At 36.6% G+C, this 21,787-nt stretch overlaps 1 protein-coding gene across 1 annotated transcript; it reads right to left on the bottom strand.

Moving 5' to 3' along the window:
- Positions 1 to 1,456: 1,456 nt before the first annotated feature.
- Positions 1,457 to 14,172, bottom strand: LOC135686127 (solute carrier family 22 member 13). The gene is made up of 8 exons (XM_065202303.2): positions 13,696 to 14,172; positions 9,781 to 9,884; positions 8,577 to 8,900; positions 7,100 to 7,315; positions 6,285 to 6,422; positions 5,590 to 5,693; positions 5,220 to 5,328; positions 1,457 to 4,278 (listed from the first exon to the last, which is right to left on the bottom strand). The coding sequence occupies exons 1-8, from the start codon at positions 13,996 to 13,998 to the stop codon at positions 3,975 to 3,977; spliced, it is 1,602 nt and encodes a 533-aa protein (XP_065058375.2). The 5' UTR covers positions 13,999 to 14,172; the 3' UTR covers positions 1,457 to 3,974.
- Between the last annotated feature and the right edge of the window lie 7,615 nt (positions 14,173 to 21,787).

Here is a 21,787-nt window from a genome sequence, read left to right as displayed (position 1 = left end):
AAAAATGTGCCTAGAGAAAATGTGTCAAGACTTGTCTAGCTTTTTACTTTTTGGTTTCAATTGAGGATTTAGATTTAACCGCTTTCTTCAACGAAAAACTTAACCAACAAAGGCCTAAGAATTCAATGACAACAGTCACTGTATCAGTAGACAATCGATTTATATAAACAGAAAGTTGGGGCCTATTTTCTTTGGAGGGGGGGGGGGGGCTCTAAAAGCCGCAAAACCGTGTAAAAATCAGCCAAATCCGTTATTTGCATGGAAAAAATGCGTGAAGACACAGCTGCAATTGCAAAACGTGCCCTGGCACAAAAAACGAATTACTCGCATAAAGGAAGAGGAAAAAAGGTGCTAGAAGTAACTTTATGACAGGTCTTTTCATAATGTTTCGCCTTGCGTTGGACCAAACCTGATTCAACACCTTTTGATTGCATGCTTTTTGTGAAAACGCATCCAAATCCTTAAAGCTGTAAACCGTTGGATGCAAGACGCATCTTAGGCTAAAGCCGCAATCCACAGACAACCTATTGCCAAATCAGTTGGCCGCACTTGGAAATAGGGTCGAGGCCGTGAAGCCGCAAACATACAATAGGCCCGTGAAAGTTACTCTATTTACTATTTATTTATTTACAATCCACATCTAGTGATGGGACAAAAATAAAACTTTATGCTGCCTACAGAGTTGTAACAATTCAACTGTGATAAATGATCAATTTTTCAAGGTTTTGAAGCTACCCAGTTTGCGAGATTAAAATACACCACTGCTTACAACTGCACGCCACTGCCCCGCTATCTCAGACCAGCAAATTACCCTGTATGGTCTATTATTGATAAAAAGTACCCTTGGCTAGATTAACTTCTAAGCCGTTCAAATTAGCAGTTATCTCAAAATGTGAAAGATCGATTAGTTTCATTTACTAGTTCATTATCAACAAAAATGGGTTTTCAGGGGGAAATTCTTACTTTCAAAGGCCATTCCCTAGACAAAAATTGTCAAATATGATACCTTTGGCTAGGTCTTTGCTTGACAAAATTGCAAAAAGTATACCTTCGGCTAGAGAAGAAGCCCAAAAAAGTATACCCCTGCTTGCGGCACACCCCCACGGCACTTAAACTGTGGAAGAACCACCCCCTCCCCGTCTCAACCATACCTTCTTTTTATAAGAATGCTATCAAATTTTCTAGCCTCGATGTTCTTGAAAAGTATTAGTTTTGAGCCTGGAAATAAAACTTAAGTATTCCAATTCTTTGTTTCAGGAGAACATCACCCGCTCTTGACTAAAAGCCACGCTTTTTGAAAAACGAGACATGCCAGTTCAGCGGTACTCCGTTACGAACATCCCGAAAAAGGGAATTGCTGAGCAATGTTCTTGTAATGTTCTTCAAAGTTAGATGATACAGAGCCTGAATATTCTTAAAAACAAGGAGTAAGCTTGGACAAGGAGTACTGCAAGAATCGATACTTTAAAATTTCATAAATAATATTTTTACTACCTTGATAATGGATCACTGTGCAATTTTGCTGACGACAACACACTTTCTGTTAATGCAACTAATGCAGATGACAACACACTTGCTGTTACAACTGATAATAACAAACATTAATAAATGCCTGGAATGGTTTATATTAAACAAAATGACTGCAAACCTGTCTCAATCTCAAGCTATTTCTATTGAAAATAGTGGTAATCATAAAGAAAAATTTTAAATTAACTGTCACGAGTTTACGATGATAATAGATAACCATGAAACTTAACTTGGTGTGTTGAAATTAACGAATATCTCAAGTTTGACATTCATGTTGATAAAATCGGTAAAAATTCATCAGTTGAATTCCCTAAAGCAAATAGCAAAGCATATACGTGAAAGAGAAAAAAAGGTAGTTATTAATTGTTATTAATAATGATTAAAGAAAAGATAGTTAGATAAGACATTAACAATTTTGCAAGTAGTTAAGTGTATAAATCTAATTAGCCGATAATAGAGTTTCTTGCTTTTCAAAAGACTTAGGGTATTTTCATATGATAATCGTTTGACATACCATTGAATTTCCTAGGTGCAACAATGAACTTACGGAAAGAGGGAGCAATCACCACCTCCCAGAGAAAAGCAAGGGGGAGGAATTATTCGAAAAGATCTGGTTATCGAGCGGGTTTTCAGATATGAACTGAGATGCTCATCTGCCTCATGGCATTAAATTTATATAAGGGTTGTGTAATGACGTCATAAGATATGTATTCATTCTTTTCATTTGAGCAAAATTTTCTGAATGAACATCACGGAATATTTTTAGCTACACAAAGTCATTCAAATTTGCAAATTAGAGGAAAGGCAAGCAGTCAAAGACATGAAGATTCCTAAAGGAATACTGTTATTTTTACGAGGTTCAGAAAATGCTACTTTTTGAATGAAGAAAAAATTTCAGATTGGATAGGGAAGTATCATATGCTCAAATCACAAATGGAAGAATTCGTCGATTTTTTCCATTTATTATGTTCTTGCAGACACTGGGGACTAAATTGCAACCTTTTTAAACTATACCTCTATGACGTTAAAAGCATCCACTATGCTTATTGTCATGCAAACCTCTGTTTTGCTTGATGATATTAAAGCAAGGTTTAAACAGTTCAAGACCCACTTCCGTAATTGGAGCTGGTTTCCACGTAGGTAACTTTATTAGTTAAAAAACTCCAACAAATACCCGAGAGTGTCTTCACCAAAGTTTATTTTTCGAAAATTCATGATCCAAAAGCTGTTTAACTGAGGCAGGAGAGCAAAGAAAGTTTGCTCAGCTACTTTACTTAAGAAATTAAAATAACCGATTGGCTTACCTATTAAGAAATTCCCCTCCATACATATTTCTATCAATTTTCTATTTTTCTTCTTTTGTAATCTTATAATCTTTGTTAATTGTTGCACAGTGAATGACTCTTTCATGCAGTGGAATTTGAAAAAGAAACAAAAATGAAATGAAACCACATTAAAAATGAAACAGAGACAAGTCTTATGCATTGAAACCAAATTAAAGGGTCAAAAAAACGCCTAGAATTTTTATTCCATCTTTGACTCTCAAATTTGGCGATAATTCCCTTTTTAAAACGTGAAAAGTATTGTCAAATTTCTTATAAACCAATTTATATTTTTCCAAAGATTCTCTCTGTTCTTATGATTAAAGCACCCCAAATTAGCCCGATTTCTGTTCACCATCCCAGTAAACCTTCAGTTAGTCCACAATATTTTTAGTTCGACGGTAAAATAGCCTAATTGGTAGGTGAAATGGCGCCTACATTTCTGACATGCGTCTCTGAGAGTCTCTGCTTTGTGGTCAACTTCAATTTGACACAAAATCATCGTGGGCAAACCCAATAAATTTACTAATAAAAAATTTTCTTGTAAGAACGGTTTTTTCCCTGTTAGTCTCCAACCCCAGAAACCCCTGACAAAAAATGACAGTAAGCTTCGAGCTGGAGTTGCTGGAAGTTTTATGAATTTCATTTACAGCAAAGGGCCTGGTCAAAAAATTGACTACTTCTTAGGACCCAGTAGTGTTTCTCACTTGGCTATCAAGGGACCCATACTCAAACATTTTCTCACAAACCAAAGTTCAACAACCTTGTTTTCTGTAGAAAACCTGCATTCCTTTCCGCGATAAAAAATCAAGATTGATTTGGGATCTTCTCTAATTTGTTTCGACGCAAACCGGATGCAGAATGGTTATATGATATTTCAATGCCTTATGAATTTCATAGACAATCTAAGCAGGTTGACAGATCGTCGTACATAAATATAATAACAATATTGCGTTTTTGCTAACCAGATGTTACATATATCGCTAAGGCACGTTTATGATGACTGTTCGTTGGAGTTAATGTGCTCTGTCTTTCTTATGTTTGTTCTAAGATATATTTAGTTTCTTCAAATAGAGGTACGTAATGCGTAATCAGTTGCTGTATAAAAAAATTGTTTCATGAGATTTAGCATTTTTCTCCATTAGCAAATTTGTCATCTTCACCTTTATCTGCCAAAAGTTTCCCATCGACCAGTTCTGCGTTCTTCTTTTCAAAGTGCTCAAACGTCTCCGCAGTGGCGCTGTCTCGGGTTTCAGGTAGCCATAGCAACGATATGGAAGCAACAAGGGATGAAGATCCAAGCACCAAGAACGGAAGAAAACCATGAGAACCGTAAATTACTGCGTAGCCAATGAGCCATTTGGTGACCCAGGGGGCCAATGCTGCGCCTATTCTGCTCATGACTTGCAGATAGCCCATTCCTTCACCCCTATAAACGAGAAGATAATCATGACTGGTCAGTATAAAGAAAGCAATGATAGTCGTGGAGGCAAGACTTTTGAAAATATACTTTTATTATGACATTGATTTCGAACTTTCAAAATGATTAGCTAGTATGACTGTTAATGAAACAAATATCATTTTTGATAAACATATGAAATTGTAAAAAGTGACTAGCAAGGTAAGAATTTGAAAACAATAGAAAAACGGGAACGTTAAAAAAAATAACTTTTCTTTCGAGACTCCTTGAAGTATAAATGTCGGAAAACGATGAAAGATAAACAGAAAGTTTGTGGTGAACCGAGAGAAAGCGTTACAGAAAGAATAACGCGTTGGATTGGTTCCTTGTTTGACCAATCATGTTGGGGAGACAAGCCTGCATTAGCTTTTCAAAACTTTGCATCATATGCACATGCGCAGCTGTATGTCGCTTTCACACTGCATTATATATTCTGTAGTAGGAGCATTTGTGGTACTTATGGGAATTAACCTGAATCGAATCGAAAGACAAAAACAATTTAGAGGAAAAGGGGTCAAGGGAAGAGTGAGAACGAAACTCTGCTTAATACATGCAACCATGGTAAAAAATAATTTAATTAAATGCTGTGAAGCGCCGTTAGATATAAATTTTGCCTTTGCCCTTATGCGCATGCCCAAATGATGCACTTTCTCATTGGTTCAGATAAATGGATAGAATAATAACCATGAACAAGAGGATTTTATACTAGTCTCCCAAACAAAATCTGCAACTGCTTACCTCTCACTTAGTTGAAGAATCCAAGAAAGAAAACGAACTCTTTCTGTCTACACAAGCCAGGATTTTTTGAAGTAGTTTTTTGAAGTAGATAGAAAGTAAGGTAATGATATGAGATTTTTCTGGTCAGGTCATAGATGGTTGCTGCTGCTTTTAAAATAAACATAAGTAATTACCTGACGACTGTTGGATACAGTTCCACGGACCAGGTGTATATCGAATCAAAAGATGTTGCAACAAAGAACTTGCCAAGCACACCAAGAGCAACTCTTATTTTTGGCCAGACTACAAAAAATTTCATATTTTCAGCCTTATTATTAAATAATTAAAAAACTTTACAGTAGATAGTTTCCGATCTGAAACTTCGATGACATGGCAAATAGCAGAAAGTGAGAAAATCTTAGCATAAAAGAGTGCGAAAATCATGAATATTTGGGCGCAGAGTTTTCATCACTCAATTACAATTATAGCCACTAAGCTGCAAGAGCTCGTTTTCATCTGCTGCAATTATTTGTAAAGGAAAGCAAAGCAAGATATTCAGCTTACATTTGAGGATGCTTCCAACAGCTTTTGCAGGTATGAAAGCCGCTGCTATGCAGGCAATACTACCAATAAACAGTGGAATGATGACTGTCTTTTTCCTTCCAAACCTGTCAAGTGATGTTTCTATTAACAAGGGGTGAAAAAACCGGCAGCAAGAAGGTTTAGGATTAGTTGTCTACGTGTTCTGTATTAAATCCTTCGACACACATTTTAAATTAGCCACTATTATATGGTCTGTTCAAGTATAACCATCATAATTTAAAAATTACTTATTACTGTAAAGCTTCTGTTGCCAAAGCTCTATGTGGAATATAATTTAAAGCTAACAATTGAACCTAACGACCTAAAGTCTGAGAAAGAGCTTTACTTTAAATTACTTGTTAATTTACTTTAAAAATTAAACTTCCAGAAAGAAATATCGCACTTTCTATCTAAAATCCCAAGGCTGATCAGTTTGCAATTTCTAGATGTAGAAATCCGCTTAAATTTATTCTATCAAAAAACCGGTGCAATACATATTCTTACATTGCTGGAGCAAAAATACTGAAAAAAAGAGCACGCATGAATCGTCTAAAATTGTATGTGAGATTCGTTCGAGTTCAACCTTGCATTTGATTTAGTCAAACCCAGAGTGCAGGTATCAGTTGCAATGAAACATGTTATATTCTTGACCAAATAAAACTTTACTAAGGTTTTACCTCCTACAAGCATATATTCCAGTGAGGACAGCTGGAAGGTCTACCAAGCTGGTCAATATGTAATTCGCGTATCTGTTGCTACCTCCAATGTCATCAGCTGCAAGAGCGACGCTGTAATATACCATTCCTTCCACCATCCTAAAGACAATCGAAAATAAAGACATAGAAAACTAACATAATTAGCATTACAGTAGGAGAGATGGAATTGTTGGTGGAGCACCATTGCTTGAGAAGAATAGAAACGAATAAGACTGCTCATTTAAACGAGAGGAAACAACAGGGATAGAGATTGTTCATCGGAAACAACGGATTGTCATAATTTTTGAGGGTAGCAACCTTAGTGTCCCTTTGGCACAAGAGTAGTTAAAATAATTGGGAGGGGGGTACTCGATACTAATTGGATCTTGATGCCACACCCTTCAAGTCACTGGAAAATGATGGAAGCGCCCATTTTCAAAATTCGTAAAGAAAATAAGAAGATGAATAAAGTAAAATTTCGGCGTTATTTTGTTACTACTTACTACCAAAATGATTTTTACCGAATGGAAGGAAAACTATCCTGAAGAACACAGAAATATTGGGAGATATTGCACCCCCTACACCCCCTACCATGTCCCCCTACCATGTCTTTAAGGACTCATTCTTTGCGACCACAACAATCATATGCTCCATGTACGGTTTCTATCTCATATGTAAGAGACTAAATAGGAATTGCAATAATAATGATTATCAATTTAAATCTCTCTCTAACAAGAATGCGAGTGATCATTCTTTACACTTAAATGGCGGAAAAGTGGCCTAGGCAAAAATCTTACCATGCGTATCCCTGGATGAATGTCTTAATTGCCATTTTACAAGGTCTGAAAATATCTAATAGAGAACCACGCTTTTCTTTAATGGTGGGAGCTAATGGTTCTAAAACTGCATTTGGAAACTCCTTCTTGTTGACTCTAGCAATTTTCTCTAATATCTCCATAGCCTTTTCCGACTGTCCAGATATTCTAAGCCATCTGATGGATTCTGGTATAAACCTAAATAAATATAATAATAAGGTTTTAAAAACCAAATGAAAACTTTTAAAATTTCTTATCATAATAACTGTCAACAGATGTTTGTTTAAAAACATTTGCAGAATACTTCTAGATTTGATTTAGAAGATTTTCGCTGTGATTTACAGTGCTACATCGCCACATGTATACAAAACTACCTGAAATATTTGCATACTTGGTAATATCTGCGTTACACTACAAACAAACATAGCGAGTACAGTACTGTACAGCTTGAAGCATAAATGGTGGGATTACTGCAAAAATTTTTAGCTAACCAAATTTCAAATGGCTGCTGCCAGTTTTATGAATATTCTAAGATTTCTTTTTAGTTAAAAAACAGCAGACGAGTTATCAAGTTTTGATGTCAAATTGAAATATCAAACTCAAGAAAACTTTTGACTTTCACCTATTTCTAAAAAATATCGATGATTGGAAAAACATAAAGAAAGGAGCTATAATGATTACCAGTAAAATATTTGCAATAAATAGTTTCTCTTTGCATTGCGATGTTATTTAGAAATAAAATTATACTGTAAATTGCTTAAAACAACATCTCATCTCCTCATTGCACGAAAGACCCAAGTCCACAAACTTTTGATTAAATTTTAGAAAGTCTAACAAAGGCTGCGAAGCTTGAAGACTGTCCACTTAAAGATAACATTTCATACTTTCAAAAAAGATAAAATGTACAAAGTTTTGCTCGATTGGTTCTTAAGAAAAAATTGACCTCTAGTGGCATCACAAAAGTGGCTTCAACTCCACAAACCCACACTACAACAGCGGCCATTTTCAATCCTACTTTGGAAGATTTTATCAGATATTCTTCAATAAGTTATCAATAGGGAACGACCATCGCTTATTTCAAACCATCTCAGTTTGTAATGATTATTCAAAGAGTGACAAAAACAGAACCCCACACCCCAAACTAGCAAATGTAAAGCCTGTTTCTTTAGAGCACCGAAGAATGACATCAACAATATATATTTGTATAACTTTTTAATTAAAACCACATAGTTTGAAATACCACTGTGAAATTATCATTAGAATGTGACAATCAGCTACAAAAGGACTGAGATAAATAAGCTGAATCAGCTACCAAATGACTGAGATAAAGCAAGGGGTGAAGGAATGGATGCTTTACCACATCATTGAAAAGATTTCAAAACAAACGGTTATTAAGTATGTATGTTATTGAATTGCTTAACCTAAGGTGACAAATAGAAGATAGATCTTTCATACTCACTTTAATAAAGGAAAAGTGATGATATAAGGTGCAGTGCAGATAATCGTCAGCAACTTCCATTTTCGGATGAAATATGCTTGAAGACCAAGTATGATTAACCCAAGAGCAAAAAATCCCCATAATAAAATGCCAGCTAGTGGTCTATGTTTAGGCCCAACAAACTCTGAAACAAGCACAAATGTAGGAACCATAATCCCGGGAATGGAAAATCCAACTAAAAATCTTGTGATGATGTAAACTGTAAAGTTTGGTGAAAATGCGTTGAGTAGGCCCACAGTTACCAAGCAAACATGAGCAGGAATGAGAACCTTCCATCTTCCAAACCTGCAAGATCATTAAATGTTAGAGATTATGTTAGATTAAACTATCATTGAGAACAGAGGTAGTCTAGTAGTCTATAAAAGACTATATAAGACCCAGTTGTGGATCGAAATAGGCCAATTAGAAAAACGCACGCACAAGACCGGTAAAGCCAGAGTACTGGACTGCAAAGTACTGGGCTTTAAAAGTTTTTACTCTCTTGGACTCCAGTGGTAATTTTTCTATAGGCACGCAGCACTGATTGGTCAACTATACAGGTCTTGTGCTTGCGTTTTTCTGATTGGCCTATTTCGTCATATTTTTCAACATTTTGCAAATTTTCTGGAACACTTGTGCAAAGCTGAAGCTTTTTTGAAAAATCCCCTCTACCCCCCATTACAATGTTGTTCAATTTGGCTGTTTTGACGCTGAAGATAAAATTGTTTTCACTGGAAGCTGCATAAAAATATTGAGAAAATAAATCAACATTGTACGGGGGAAGAGGGTCGAGATTTTGGAAGCAGCATTGCTATTTTGGTAAAGTAGTTTTGGACTTGCTTTGTTTATTTGCATGCTGCATCGGGAAGGCGTTCCAACTATTTTTGGCAAGGATTGTATTTCTTCTGGATAATTTCTGCAAACTGAAATCTGCAAAATTGTTACCATTCATTTTAAGCTATGTTTTCCAATCTTTTTTAATTCATTTAAGGAATTTAATCTACTTGATTAAAAATCTCAACCCCAACCCCGATTCCTACCCAATGTTATTAAATACACTCAAGAAATCCAGAGAGGCAGAGAATACATTCTCGTTCTGAGTTCGAAAATATATCGTCGTTTCTCGTTCATTCTCGTCAGAGTTCGGGCGATACTCGTAGCATGATTAAGGATAGTATTCTCGTACCTGTCAGCGAGCCATCCAAGAATGACAGAACCGATGGCCCATGCCACAAAGATCATTGACGTTGCTAGGTATGCGTAGGTTTCAGTGCCACAGTACAAATCAAACTAAGAGAGCAAGAGACAAGGTCAACAGCTTAAAAAAAATTGCACTTGATTTATGAAAGAGTACATTTAAAACAATATTCAAACTCACGTCCCCAGCCCATATTGATTTGCAGAATTAGTAACCAGACTATTCTTCTAGAAATGAATTTGAATCCCTCGAACTTGCTTTAGTCATCTCGAGAGCAATAGCTTTCATTTTGCCAAGGGTGAGTAAATTCGATAGCTTTGGTAACGAAAACTTAATTGTTGTGTTTTATTAACAATATTTGGATATTGTAGGTAAGAAATATCTGCAGCTGGAAATTATCTTCATGAAGAACTTTAAATAATTTGAGGCTGATGAAGTATCACGATAGCTGTTTACGTAAACTATTCTAAAATGGTACCATCTGGAGGCATCTGCTGTTGAAGAATAGCTGCGCCTTCCATGTGACAACTGTCTAGATTATCTAGATTCTATAATCCATGTGTTTGTAAGTATTTTCACACTACCAAGCCAGATATATAGCTTGTGATTATCTTTAAATTAAATTATGGCATTTTCCGAAATGCCTTCATCAGAGATTGGCCTGAGGTGTGAATCTTCACGCTAGATTGCGTAATTCAGAAAATTTTTGAACCCTGATATCAACTAAACAATTAAATAAAAGGAAAATTTGATATCATCTTAGATATTGATAACTTTGTCCCATTGATGTCACTTGGATCTTGTGAAATATTTCGTATTCTTAAAGTGCCACTGAATTGAAAAAATCAAAATTTTGTTATTGATGTTCTAAGTGCTAAGTCAAGTCAGTGCTCCTGAATCTGATGGTGAAGTTCGTTTTTGAAATTGAGAAGTGCTTTGAAGCTACAACGCTTCGAAGTTGCGATTTTCAAGACTTTTTGTGCGAACATCTGTGCGCGGTCTGTGAGGAATTTTAGGACTGTGTGACGCACTAACGTTTACAAGTCGCGGAAGTGATGCGGGCTTCAGTACTGAAGACTGTATTTCGAGTGCGATAAACAACCAAAAAAACGTGAAGTGGATGGAAATAGTGTGATACTTGTGCTCTAAACATCACTAGCTATCTAACTACAAGACCGTGCAATGTATTTTCTTGCGAAAATTTCGAGCCCATACGAAATAAGCAAACTTTTTGCGTGCAGTTTGTAGCAATTCTTCATGCCGATCATTTACCTTTTGTGAATTATTGACTTGAGCGTGTCGAATAAGAATGCTTTTACGAACAGCTTTACAAATTATGAATAAAAGTGAGCAAATTGATCAAGGGATAAAGTTGATCTATTATAGAACCACACAAATTTCCCCTTTTTGGCGCTTTTTCCACTTTCCAAGTTGCGTTGCCACTGTCAAAGCATCAGTTATCGCCAGGGCCGTCAAGATGGGATAAATTGCCCCAGGGCCTCGTGGTCAGGGGGCCTCAAAAAGTAAAGAATTTCATTTTAAATGGAATTGATTAAAAGTAACAAAATTATGCCTTAAAAAGTAAAACTTTTTAAACGTTTGCAAGAAAAAGAATCAATCTAATCTAGAATTCGTGGTTGCAATTATCTTTTCACCTATCTGTTTTGGCTTCCAGAACGTCTTAGCGTCCCTGGTTATAGCAGTAGCATCATTGTTAGCATCATTGTCATGGTATCGTGATCCAAAATGAAAATTATGAAAATAACTTGCTTTATCTGGAACCTTGTTCTCCAGTCTATAAGTAGCACGGTGGGATATTTTTAAGCGTCTATTCACAGTCTATCTTTTTTGGCGTATCAAACTGTCTATCTCTATCAGGTTTCATGCTTGTATCATGTTATACACAATTTGTAACTTTGTTTCTTCTTACAGCCCCCACTATGGCTGAATTGACTATATATATCTTAATGCGTCACTCGCCCCAGCCTCTTTTCGCACGACCTACTCGCGAAAGAACCCCAGAAACCCCTATTTGTGGACCCCAAATTAAAAAACTAAACTTTTTTCCGAAATTAGCGATGATTAGTTTACCAGAATCAACAATAAAAAAAATTTCATTATTTTCAATTCAGTGGCACTTTAAAGAACCTTGCTTTGTCAAAAGCGTTGTATTGTGATTTCACATCCAGATGAAGGTGTAAGGTTGTTTTCAAAGGTGTAGTGGAGGAGTAACCTCCCAAAAGTTTTGGGCTGCGGCGTTAAGGCCGATTTCCATTTGACATTTTTTGTGCGCGCGAGTGTAGCGTCAAGTGGTCTCGATTTTGCGTCCGCTGAGAGCGCCAGAAAGTTGAGACCCTATGTTTGATACCGAAAACTGGAAGATTTCTACTTTATTCACAACATTTTGTGCCCTTGGCACTGTTGACCCTCTAATGACTTCTAGAAAGTTGAGAGCTATGCAAATATCCTATCTGTATGTTACTTTTTACGAATGTAGTCAAGGCAAGTAGCTGGAACCCATAAATAATACTTTCACCCTCTAACTGATTCGGAGAAAAATTCGTTTCTTAAGGAAGACTAAGACACTCCACGTATTATTTTCATAAGCAGTCGTGGTTATGTAGATAGTGGATGAAATTTTGATATCCTTTGTAAGTTTTGTCTTTGTTTTTTTGTTTAACACAAAGGGAGAGCAGCTGGACAAGGAATGACTTTTTCACACAAGCATCAAGCCACTGCTTCTCCATGCTTGTAAATAAAAAAATGCGATGTGTCTTGTTTTCTTGCTAGCATTAAGTATGGAACCAGTATTTTTTCCTCAATACAAGAGAGGGGAGGGGGCTACTCAGAAATGCAGCTGTGGGTATGTTAGACCTGTGGACTTCTGCGAAGGAGACGGACGGCGGGAAGGGGAAAAGCTAAAGCGATTGGTCTATGGGTATGTTTGATTGAAGCCAATTTACGAGGAAGCCAGATGCTGTTTGACCTCTCAGGCAGAAGATTTGAAATAAGGTTTAATGATTAAATATCTTTAAACCTGACATTCTCAAATAAATGCTACATTGAACCGCAGTTTTGAAAGTCTAACTGGATTAGTTGAAGATGACAAGTAAAGTGAGCATATAGTACAGACCTTTGAGTCGAGATCTGTTATACCGGGTGCCCAAAATTAAAGTATAGCTAGCGTAAATTTTCAAAATATAATTGCCATTTAAAACAAATGGAATTACTTAAAAACTGTTTACTGAGTATTCTCCCTGCATTCCATCGTACCCAAAGAATCGCATTCCAACATGAAAACACAACCTTTTGAACTTATGCGTAGAACTGTTCTGAGCCGATACTCAGCTGGCTTTCCCAGAGATGAATTTAGCTGAATGGAAAATCTAGTCTTTCTCTACGATTGGAAGAGACCAATGAGGTGGGAGAGACACACTGAATTTTGCAATCAACTAAATTGATCTCTGGGGAAAACCAGTCGAGCCTGCATGCAGGCTAATTTTCCATATGTTGTTTTGACGATTGTTAAAATTCAATGAAATGTTTATGCAATGTACCACATGCTGACTTAATTCAAAGAAGCATTGTTGTTGCGAAGAAACTTCGATTTTTAGCTGGGATTTAAAAACATGCACGCTGCAAAAACTTACAAATGTTATCAGTCCAGTGGGCAAGACATGGATTTCCCATAACTGGTGTTTTCAATTGTACTGTGAGGCAAGAAATCAAATTGCTTATTTTGTTGTTATGACTTGTTTTAAAATATGACCACGTGCATCTTGAAAGACCAGTTCATACAGATCCTTAGCACATAATATCTAGCCTTCTCGCAAAAGTATAATCTATGCATAATTCCTGAATTAAATAAAGTTGTTTTACTTATCCCACAGACCAATGACCTACCTCTGTGACAATGGAGTAATCTTTTGGCATGGAGTACTCCCACTCTGATCTCGGGATCTGGCATCGCAACTTATCCGAGCTTGCTAGCTCTCCCGTAACATTGCATACTGTACTGTTCGAAACACACTTCCACGATGGGCTGTCTTGTGTAAAGTACGGTAGTAAGATCATGAGAGTATAAGGAATCTGAAGCAAGCAAGCGATTATCTCCAAGATAATCTGAAAGCGACCAAACTCTCCTATGTGGACAAGGATCTGATCGATTCCCAATACCGAATCTTGTTTCAGTAAAGTTGTAGCCATTCTATGATGGTCAAGGTATTCCACTTATCTGCGATTAGAACGAGTCAACTCCTTGCAACCAGTTTCTGTTGACTAAGGTTGAATACAACCTGATCACATTAATAAAACATAAATCATTATGAGGCTGTGTTATCTGAAATAGCATGCCCATTGTAGCATGTTGCCACGGAGAAAATAACTAGACGTCGATTTCAAAGAGGTAATTATTTCAACAACTATGCTCCGTAGTTTCTATGTTTTGGCGTCCACCAATTCAAAAGCCGCTATTGTACAGTAAAGATTGTTTTTAAACATTGATCGCAGAATTTTCGAAACATCAAACACGAAATGTCGGAATGGAATCATGGAAAAAATAACCCTGAAATGTAAAGTAGGCTACAATGCTGATAGATGCTAGGCTGCAAGCCATTGGATTGTAACCTTTGCTCGGCGCGAAACCAACTAAATTTCCTCTCTTCCTAAAACCTCGATAGTTTAGGTCTATGGCAGCCATTCTCAAGCTCCGGCCCGCGGGGCAACTCCGGCCCGCAGCAAGTTTTTATCCGGCCCGCCGAGCAATTCATCTCAAAAAATTTTTCTTGGCTAACACTTTGAAAATTTTGAATTCGATTTAGTTTTGTTTTTGGACTGCCCTGATATTTTCCTTTTCTCTGCAGTGAATAATAATGTGCGTCTCGTTGACCAGTAATCAGTCTGAAAGGGAGTACGAAAATAGGAAATGCTTTATTTAATCATTTAAACGTTTTATAGCAAAATATTTTACCAAGGCCAGATTTTAAGTTCATGAAATTCATGCTTATTGTGTGGATTAGGGCACTGGCTAATGCTTTATTGCCAAACTGTGTTTTATTAATTTTTTTCTCTCCATCTTATCTTGGTTTCATTCATTTGTAAAAAAGTTGATTATTCGCTGTTATGCTAATATAGTTCTAAAACTTTGAAAGACCCTTTCTTTTCATGTCAACATTTAAATAGATAAAACCATGGAACAGTTAGCTTTTCTCCCGTCAAATTCTATTTTAGATGCAGTTTCTGGCCATCCCTAGATTATTATAATCCAAAATTTTTCTTGCCCCCAACCATGGTGGCGGCCTTTTTTATTACAAACACAATCATTAAATTCTGGCCCTACTTTGAAATACGTTTCGCCGTCCCTGGATCCGACGTCACCTAAAAATAACACAACTGTCTTCTGATTCAACCTGGTAAAAGAAACGCATGCTGAAAACTTTTGTGTAAATCATTTTTTGGCTTTATATATTTTGTTACAGTTTGAAGCTTTTAGTCCCCCTCCCCCAGAAAGTTATCTCTGGCCTTGGGCTTGAAAATCCGTCGAGATTGCTGCACATTGAGCCAATTCCTCACATCGCCCTCCCTATTTTCTCTCTTCTAATTCACCATTTCAAAACTTATTTAAGGAAAATAAGCGCACTACATAGATTTTATAATATAGAATCTAACAAGAAATAACCGGCCTGCCTATCTTATATCTAAATTAGCCTGGGCAGCTCTATCGCACCATAATACTCTGGGAAGATCCATACAACCCCCCTCCCTCCCCCCTCTAAGCGTCTAGATTTCGTTACACCCATTAATGAACTTTTTTGAATTTCTCATCTCTCATAACCTTTAGAAATACTTGCATTGTTCTTAAGGCCAATGGGACTTTTTCATTTGGAATTATATTATTTCGATTGTTGTTGTTGTTCTGGTCAAAAGAGTTGATTATAGGAGGCAGTTTATTATAAAGTAGGTTTAATAACATACAAGCTCACGGCTCACCGACAAGTCACAATGTGGAGCTGGAATGTGTAATCATTTTCTCAGCTGACTCACCTTGAATCTGATATAGAACCAAAGAAGGATGAGATTTTTCATAATCATATCTTAGCTTCCTGATTACAACGACAAAGTATCTTATGATAGGCGGTTCGTTTTTTAGCACTTTCCATTCGATTAAGGCTGTTTATCTGAAAATATCTTCTTCGTTTCGCATCTTTTTCACAAGGAGTTGAAAATATCACCCTTTGCAAACTCTTTTTTCAAACAATTGAAACTTAGTTTTCAAACTTACTACGTAGAGATAATGGAGAAATTTAGCTTATAAGAACAAGGAAACATGCATATGTTTAATTTGCTTCCTCTTTTCCTCAAATCAAACATATGCAGGAAAAAGGGGGATACTTTTTATATGAAAAAGATTCTTCAAAGTCTTGAAAAAGATAGCAAAACACGCAGTGAGAATTATTATAAACACATGTAAATATTCAAATGATAATTCACTTTACTCGTCGACAAACCTTCAGTTAGTCAACATTGTGAAGTCAAAATGATGTTTTGCTTCCTGCATAAGATAATCTCTTAATAAGAAATATATGTAATGCAAATTGTCTATTTATTGATACAGCCCATTTCCTATGCTGTAATTTGATACAGCATAGACAACATTGACTACATGCGTATCAATGGATGAGGTTTGAAGCTTTGTTAGAGTTCTATAGAAGTACTTCAGATGGCTCTTACTAGCCTTGGGTGCAGTTAGTGTTGTGCTAAAGTAAAGAATGGCCAAAATGCTTGCAACAGTGTGTAGTGACTCTGCTAAGGCACGTTCACTTCATTTTTCCTTCCCTCTCGTCCATTCCTTCACATTCTCACACCACAGCACAGGAATCCTCTACATCAAGCGCTTCCAATCTCTCTTGTTTACTTTCTCTTTGCCTCGCCTTTCATTGTATTCATCACTGTATCTCGCCCTTACTTTGTTAATTTTAGAAAATTATAATTGTATATAAGTATGTTAACTTCTTAAGTTCCATTCAGGTCAACAGCCACATTCGTCGTTACATTACACGACTCGACTAGCTCAGTGTTCCTTTTACATAAAATATGAAAAATGATGGCAAGGGCAGTCCATTGAAGATGAAACACGTAGCGAAACACTTTTAGGCAGATGACACGATTGCACACATTTTAATCTAGATCATGCAGCTGCGGACTGAAATGCCATGCGCAATGCCGCAGCGTGAAGCTTCCGCGTCAAAGCTATTGGGCAAACACGTTTGATGACTGCTTTGACTATTAAACAAACATGAAAAATTTCGGTAAAGTTGTTTAATACTTTCTAGCTTATTTTTAATACAAGCGGGTAGAGGACGGCCAGGATGCTTATTTAGCTAAAGAAGAGATTTTTTCTTTGCATTCTGTCTTTCCTGTTGGAAAACAGAAATGCGATCATTCTATTTACATATTTCTTCGAAGCACAAAATTCTTAAACCAGCTGTTAAAAACTCAGTTTTCTTTTGACTAGATCCCAATATAGCTGCATTGTTGACATTTCTGTTGCGTAATTTCAGCTGTTTTTAAAGGTTAAATCAATTTGATTGCTGAAGAAATAGCACTTTTGAAAGAATCATCCCTGAAGTACTAAACCAAGTAAATTGTTTGCATTAAAGGATCGCTGATGGCCCGCAACATTAAGTATAATAGATTAAATTTGCAAACCAGGGATTGTTCAAATTAAAAAGTAAAAGGTGTAGCTTGTATAAATACTTTTTGTCCAATTTGGCGATCGCCGAGACCCTTAGTGACTTTGAAAGAGTAACAGGAGTTAAAAACTTTCACTAAGCTATGCAAACGTGTCTGAAAGAACTTGAATGCTACCTTTGTTGTGATTGTTGCAAGATGTAAGAATACCGGACTTTTGGTTTGAACTAAATGCTTTGAGTGTTATATTCTCGAGAGTAATGATTTGTAAGATTTCAAGCAAGCGAAAAGAAAAACGTAGGCCAAAGTTTTAGGTAGTAGGCCAAAGAAAAATTTTCCAGGCAATCCAACTATGAAAACTGGAAAATAAGGCCTGAAACTGGAAAATTAGGCCTGAAAAAGGCCAGCCTGGTAACCTGGTTTCATTGTTCCAACTTGCATTTATAGACGTAAGGTCAGGTCAAGGCCAGTCAGATTTGATATCAAATTGGCGTGTAGGTTCTTTGATAATAGCCACATGTTATACACGAGGTGTAGCAGATAAAGCTTGATAAGGACTGTAAACGAGAATTTGAGTAAAAATGCGTACGTTGCTGCTCCGAAGACGTTAGTTACCACCGATGCCAGGCACTTGCGAGTGAGGCATATTTGTTTATTTTCGCCATTTTGAATGGCGACAGAAAGCACATTGCAATTTGGTCCAGTACAAAAAATCGCTTGCTTTAAGGACTGGGCGTCTGTTATGGCTCACAACAATTTCAGTGCAACATGTAACAATTTTTTGTGGTTTTTAACAAAATTTTCAAAATGTGTCCCTTTTCTTTACGATCTAGCAGTTGCCTGCCAATTTTATGTCTAGTTGATAAAATTAGGTGTTAACATATTTTATCCCTGATAAATAATCAAAAAACATTTTAAAGGTGATTCTTAAATGAGATTCTTAAATTCCATAGTCTAGCTTTGTGTTGCTCGTTTAGAAAGAAAAGTGCGATTTTTCATATTTGATTAGTCGACTTAAATTTAAGTAGGACAGATATTTTATATAAAATAAAAAATATCTTTCTTGATGAAGGAAAAATATTGTTTCTTTTCGCGATAATCTACCCTAAAGGACTTTTATGGCCTAAAGTAAACAAGGGAAAGATGCATCGCATTGACGAATATAAAAATAAACCATAACCAAAAAGGTGATTAAATGATATAGCCTAGTTTTAATTCCATATTCTAGAATTTTCTTTTGCACGTTTAAGTGAATGGGTAGAAAGAAAGAAAAGTGAATGGGTAGAAAAGTGCGATTTTTCATATTTGATTAGTCGACTGGAATTTGATTTTAATTGATTGGTCGACTTTAATGAAATGTTGGGTGATATGTTGGATTCTTTTGACCAGGGCTTTAGGCTTACGCATTTCACAGCTGGCCCAGTAAAGCAAGAAAATACAAGGTTAGTTAATCTCTTTATTGTACATTAAGATTTGGAATATAATACTGGGAATTGCTAAAAGTGGTCGCTAAATTCATTCCAAAACAGACAAATTACTATTTTGTGGAATTTTGATAAGTGATTTGGATGAGACAGAAAGCACCACACCAAGCAACGCGACTACGAGTTCCAGGAGGTTTAGAATGTTGGCTTATATTTCCAATATCGGCCTGAATTAACAAATTTAATTACAATGTGAGTCGATTCACCAGATTTCACAACTAAAATAGAAAGACAAGTGAACGAAATCAACCCATACTTTTGCCAAATTTATGGCCGCCAAAACAAAATTTGGTGTTCACTGGCGCACCTCACCAACATGGTGTGCAGTTGGAGAAATAAAACCGAATAGGGCACTGCTCCTTTAAGCCATTTTACAAAATTTAAGGTACTGCTATTCAGCACTACTATTTCTCGGAAACAATGCATGTAACCTCAGCTTTCCTTAGCAGTTAATTTCGAGCGAGAAAATAGAAGATAGGAACAGAGGAGCATCTATCGATCTGAGAAGCATAAGCTCCCCCGCTTCTCCGCTTGACTTTCTGTTTAGGCGCTCGAATTTTAGTGGCTCTGGCAACCTGGATAAGCTGTTAAGCAAAGAGGAAATTAAATATGTTTTAAAAAGCTTCCAGGCCATCTTCCGTCCGTTTGTCTCAGTTTGGAAATCGTTTTGCCTATTTACACGAGAAACCCAACAAAAAGATCCAAAATTGGACATTTTTTCAGGTTCAACTGATCAAAGGACTCATGACTAAAAATATATGAAATAGGCACATTAGCTAGTTAGTACATAAAAATCATTTACTTGTGACGTGGAGCCCTGTCGGTATAACCTCATTGGTATAACATTAAAAGATCTTTCTTCTGAAAATAAAATTTTCAGGGAGTAAGGTTTAAAGAGCAGAATCTGGTTTCCATTAAATTCGAAAGGCGCTCATTAGAACGAGGCGTTTACTTGGAGGTGTATGTTAGAGGCGAGGTTAATCAGAAAGAAGTATTAACTACAAGGGGGCGTATGTTGGAAGGAGGAGATTTCAAGGAGAAGCTAATTACAAGGAGTGATGTCCGGACAACGAGCAACTAAAACTACTAGTCTGGGCTCTTAGCACAGTATTTGACTTGAATTGTGCAAATTGTGATACCAGCATGAAAATGGGTACACTGGGGTAATTTCACACGCTGATGACGATGCCGAACAGTCCCAAGCCGAAAAATGCCCCAAGTGCTATTTTTAGACTGGGGTACTTGGCCCCAGTCCTTGAAATGGGCCAATCTCCATGTCTTTACTGATTTATGAAAAAAGTGGGAAAGGAAAGATTTAGGTGCATTATCATATATCAAAATATATTAAGAGAAAAGGAAATGAAAAACTGCCCCTTTATGCTATTTTTAGAATATGAAATTGGTGCCCATGTCTCTATTTAAGCATTTTTCTCTAAATAATTACTCTCAGCTTGTGTCTGTTCAGCATCATTATCAACGTGTCAAATTGCCCCAGTGTACTCATTTTCATGCTGGTACCACAGTTTGCACAATTCATGTCAAATACTGTGCTTAGAGCCTAGACTATGAAGGTAAAACCCAATTTCGAGAACTGGGTTCCAGTACCCCATTCTAAAAATAGCATCAAGGGGTAAGATTGTCAATTACATCTTTTCGTATTACTTCTCAGTTTGTTGAAAGAATGGAGAAAGCTACATTTCATATTCATATAAAAGAGAGTAATTATTTAGAGAAAAATGCTTAAATAGAGACATGGGCACCAATTTCATATTCTAAAAATAGCATAAAGGGGCAATTTTTCATTTCCTTTTCTCTTAATATATTTTAATATATGATAATGCACCTAAATCTTTCCTTTCCCACTTTTTTCATAAATCAGTAAAGACATGGAGATTGGCCCATTTCAAGGACTGGGGCCAAGTACCCCAGTCTAAAAATAGCACTTGGGGGCATTTTTCGGCTTGGGTCTGTTCGGCATCGTCATCAGCGTGTGAAATTAACCCAGTGTACCCATTTCCATGCTGGTATCACAATTTGCACGATTCATGTTCTAACAGCCCAGACTATACTGCGAAAATTTTGACACGCATTTGACAACAACTGGTGCTCTTGCAAAATAAGCAAGGTTCTGAAGCTCATGCACTGACTAGACTGCGCCCCAGGGGTCTGGGACTCAGGCTAGCTCTCACTGGGTCAGCACTAGATCATAGTCAGCTAACGTAAATGACGTCATACAAACTATGGCAACCTTATGCTTGCAGCATCCGTCTTATTTCACTTAGTCCTCGGTTTCAAAGATGTATGACGTCATGTACGTTAGCTGACTATGATCTAGTGCCGACCCTCTCACTGGTTACAGTAAGTTAGGGAAAAACTAACGCTCAGCGTTAAGAGGACAAAAAATCTAAACTGAGATGCTCTGAAAAATTTTACGATTTTAATTTCAACAGTGACCGATTTCTTTCCAATTTTCATCTGATTATGCCATCGATCATGAAATACTTAGAAGAGTTTCGAAGATCCCGTTTAGGATTCGAAATTTACATATTCGATCACACAAGAAACAATCACTACCGCTCATTTAGTCGAGGATAAGATTGTGACAGCCACTGCCCAACTACTGTTCATGCTTCTTAGACGTATTCTGTACATGGTTTGTTGATAAAAATACCGCTTCCTGTTGCTAAAGAAAGTGAACGATGCCAACCTCTGCACAGTTAAAATCATCATTGAGGTAATAATTCTTCATAAGTGGTAGACCTATTGTGATACAGTCCCCAAGAAAATTCAGCTGAGAAATAGGCAAAGGTATTAAATAGGAA

This window comes from Rhopilema esculentum, chromosome 6 (assembly GCF_057945365.1).
Source record: "Rhopilema esculentum isolate cy_ngs chromosome 6, ASM5794536v1, whole genome shotgun sequence".
In the NCBI taxonomy this organism is placed as follows: domain Eukaryota; kingdom Metazoa; phylum Cnidaria; class Scyphozoa; order Rhizostomeae; family Rhizostomatidae; genus Rhopilema; species Rhopilema esculentum.
This window is presented reverse-complemented; position numbering and strand designations above follow the sequence as displayed.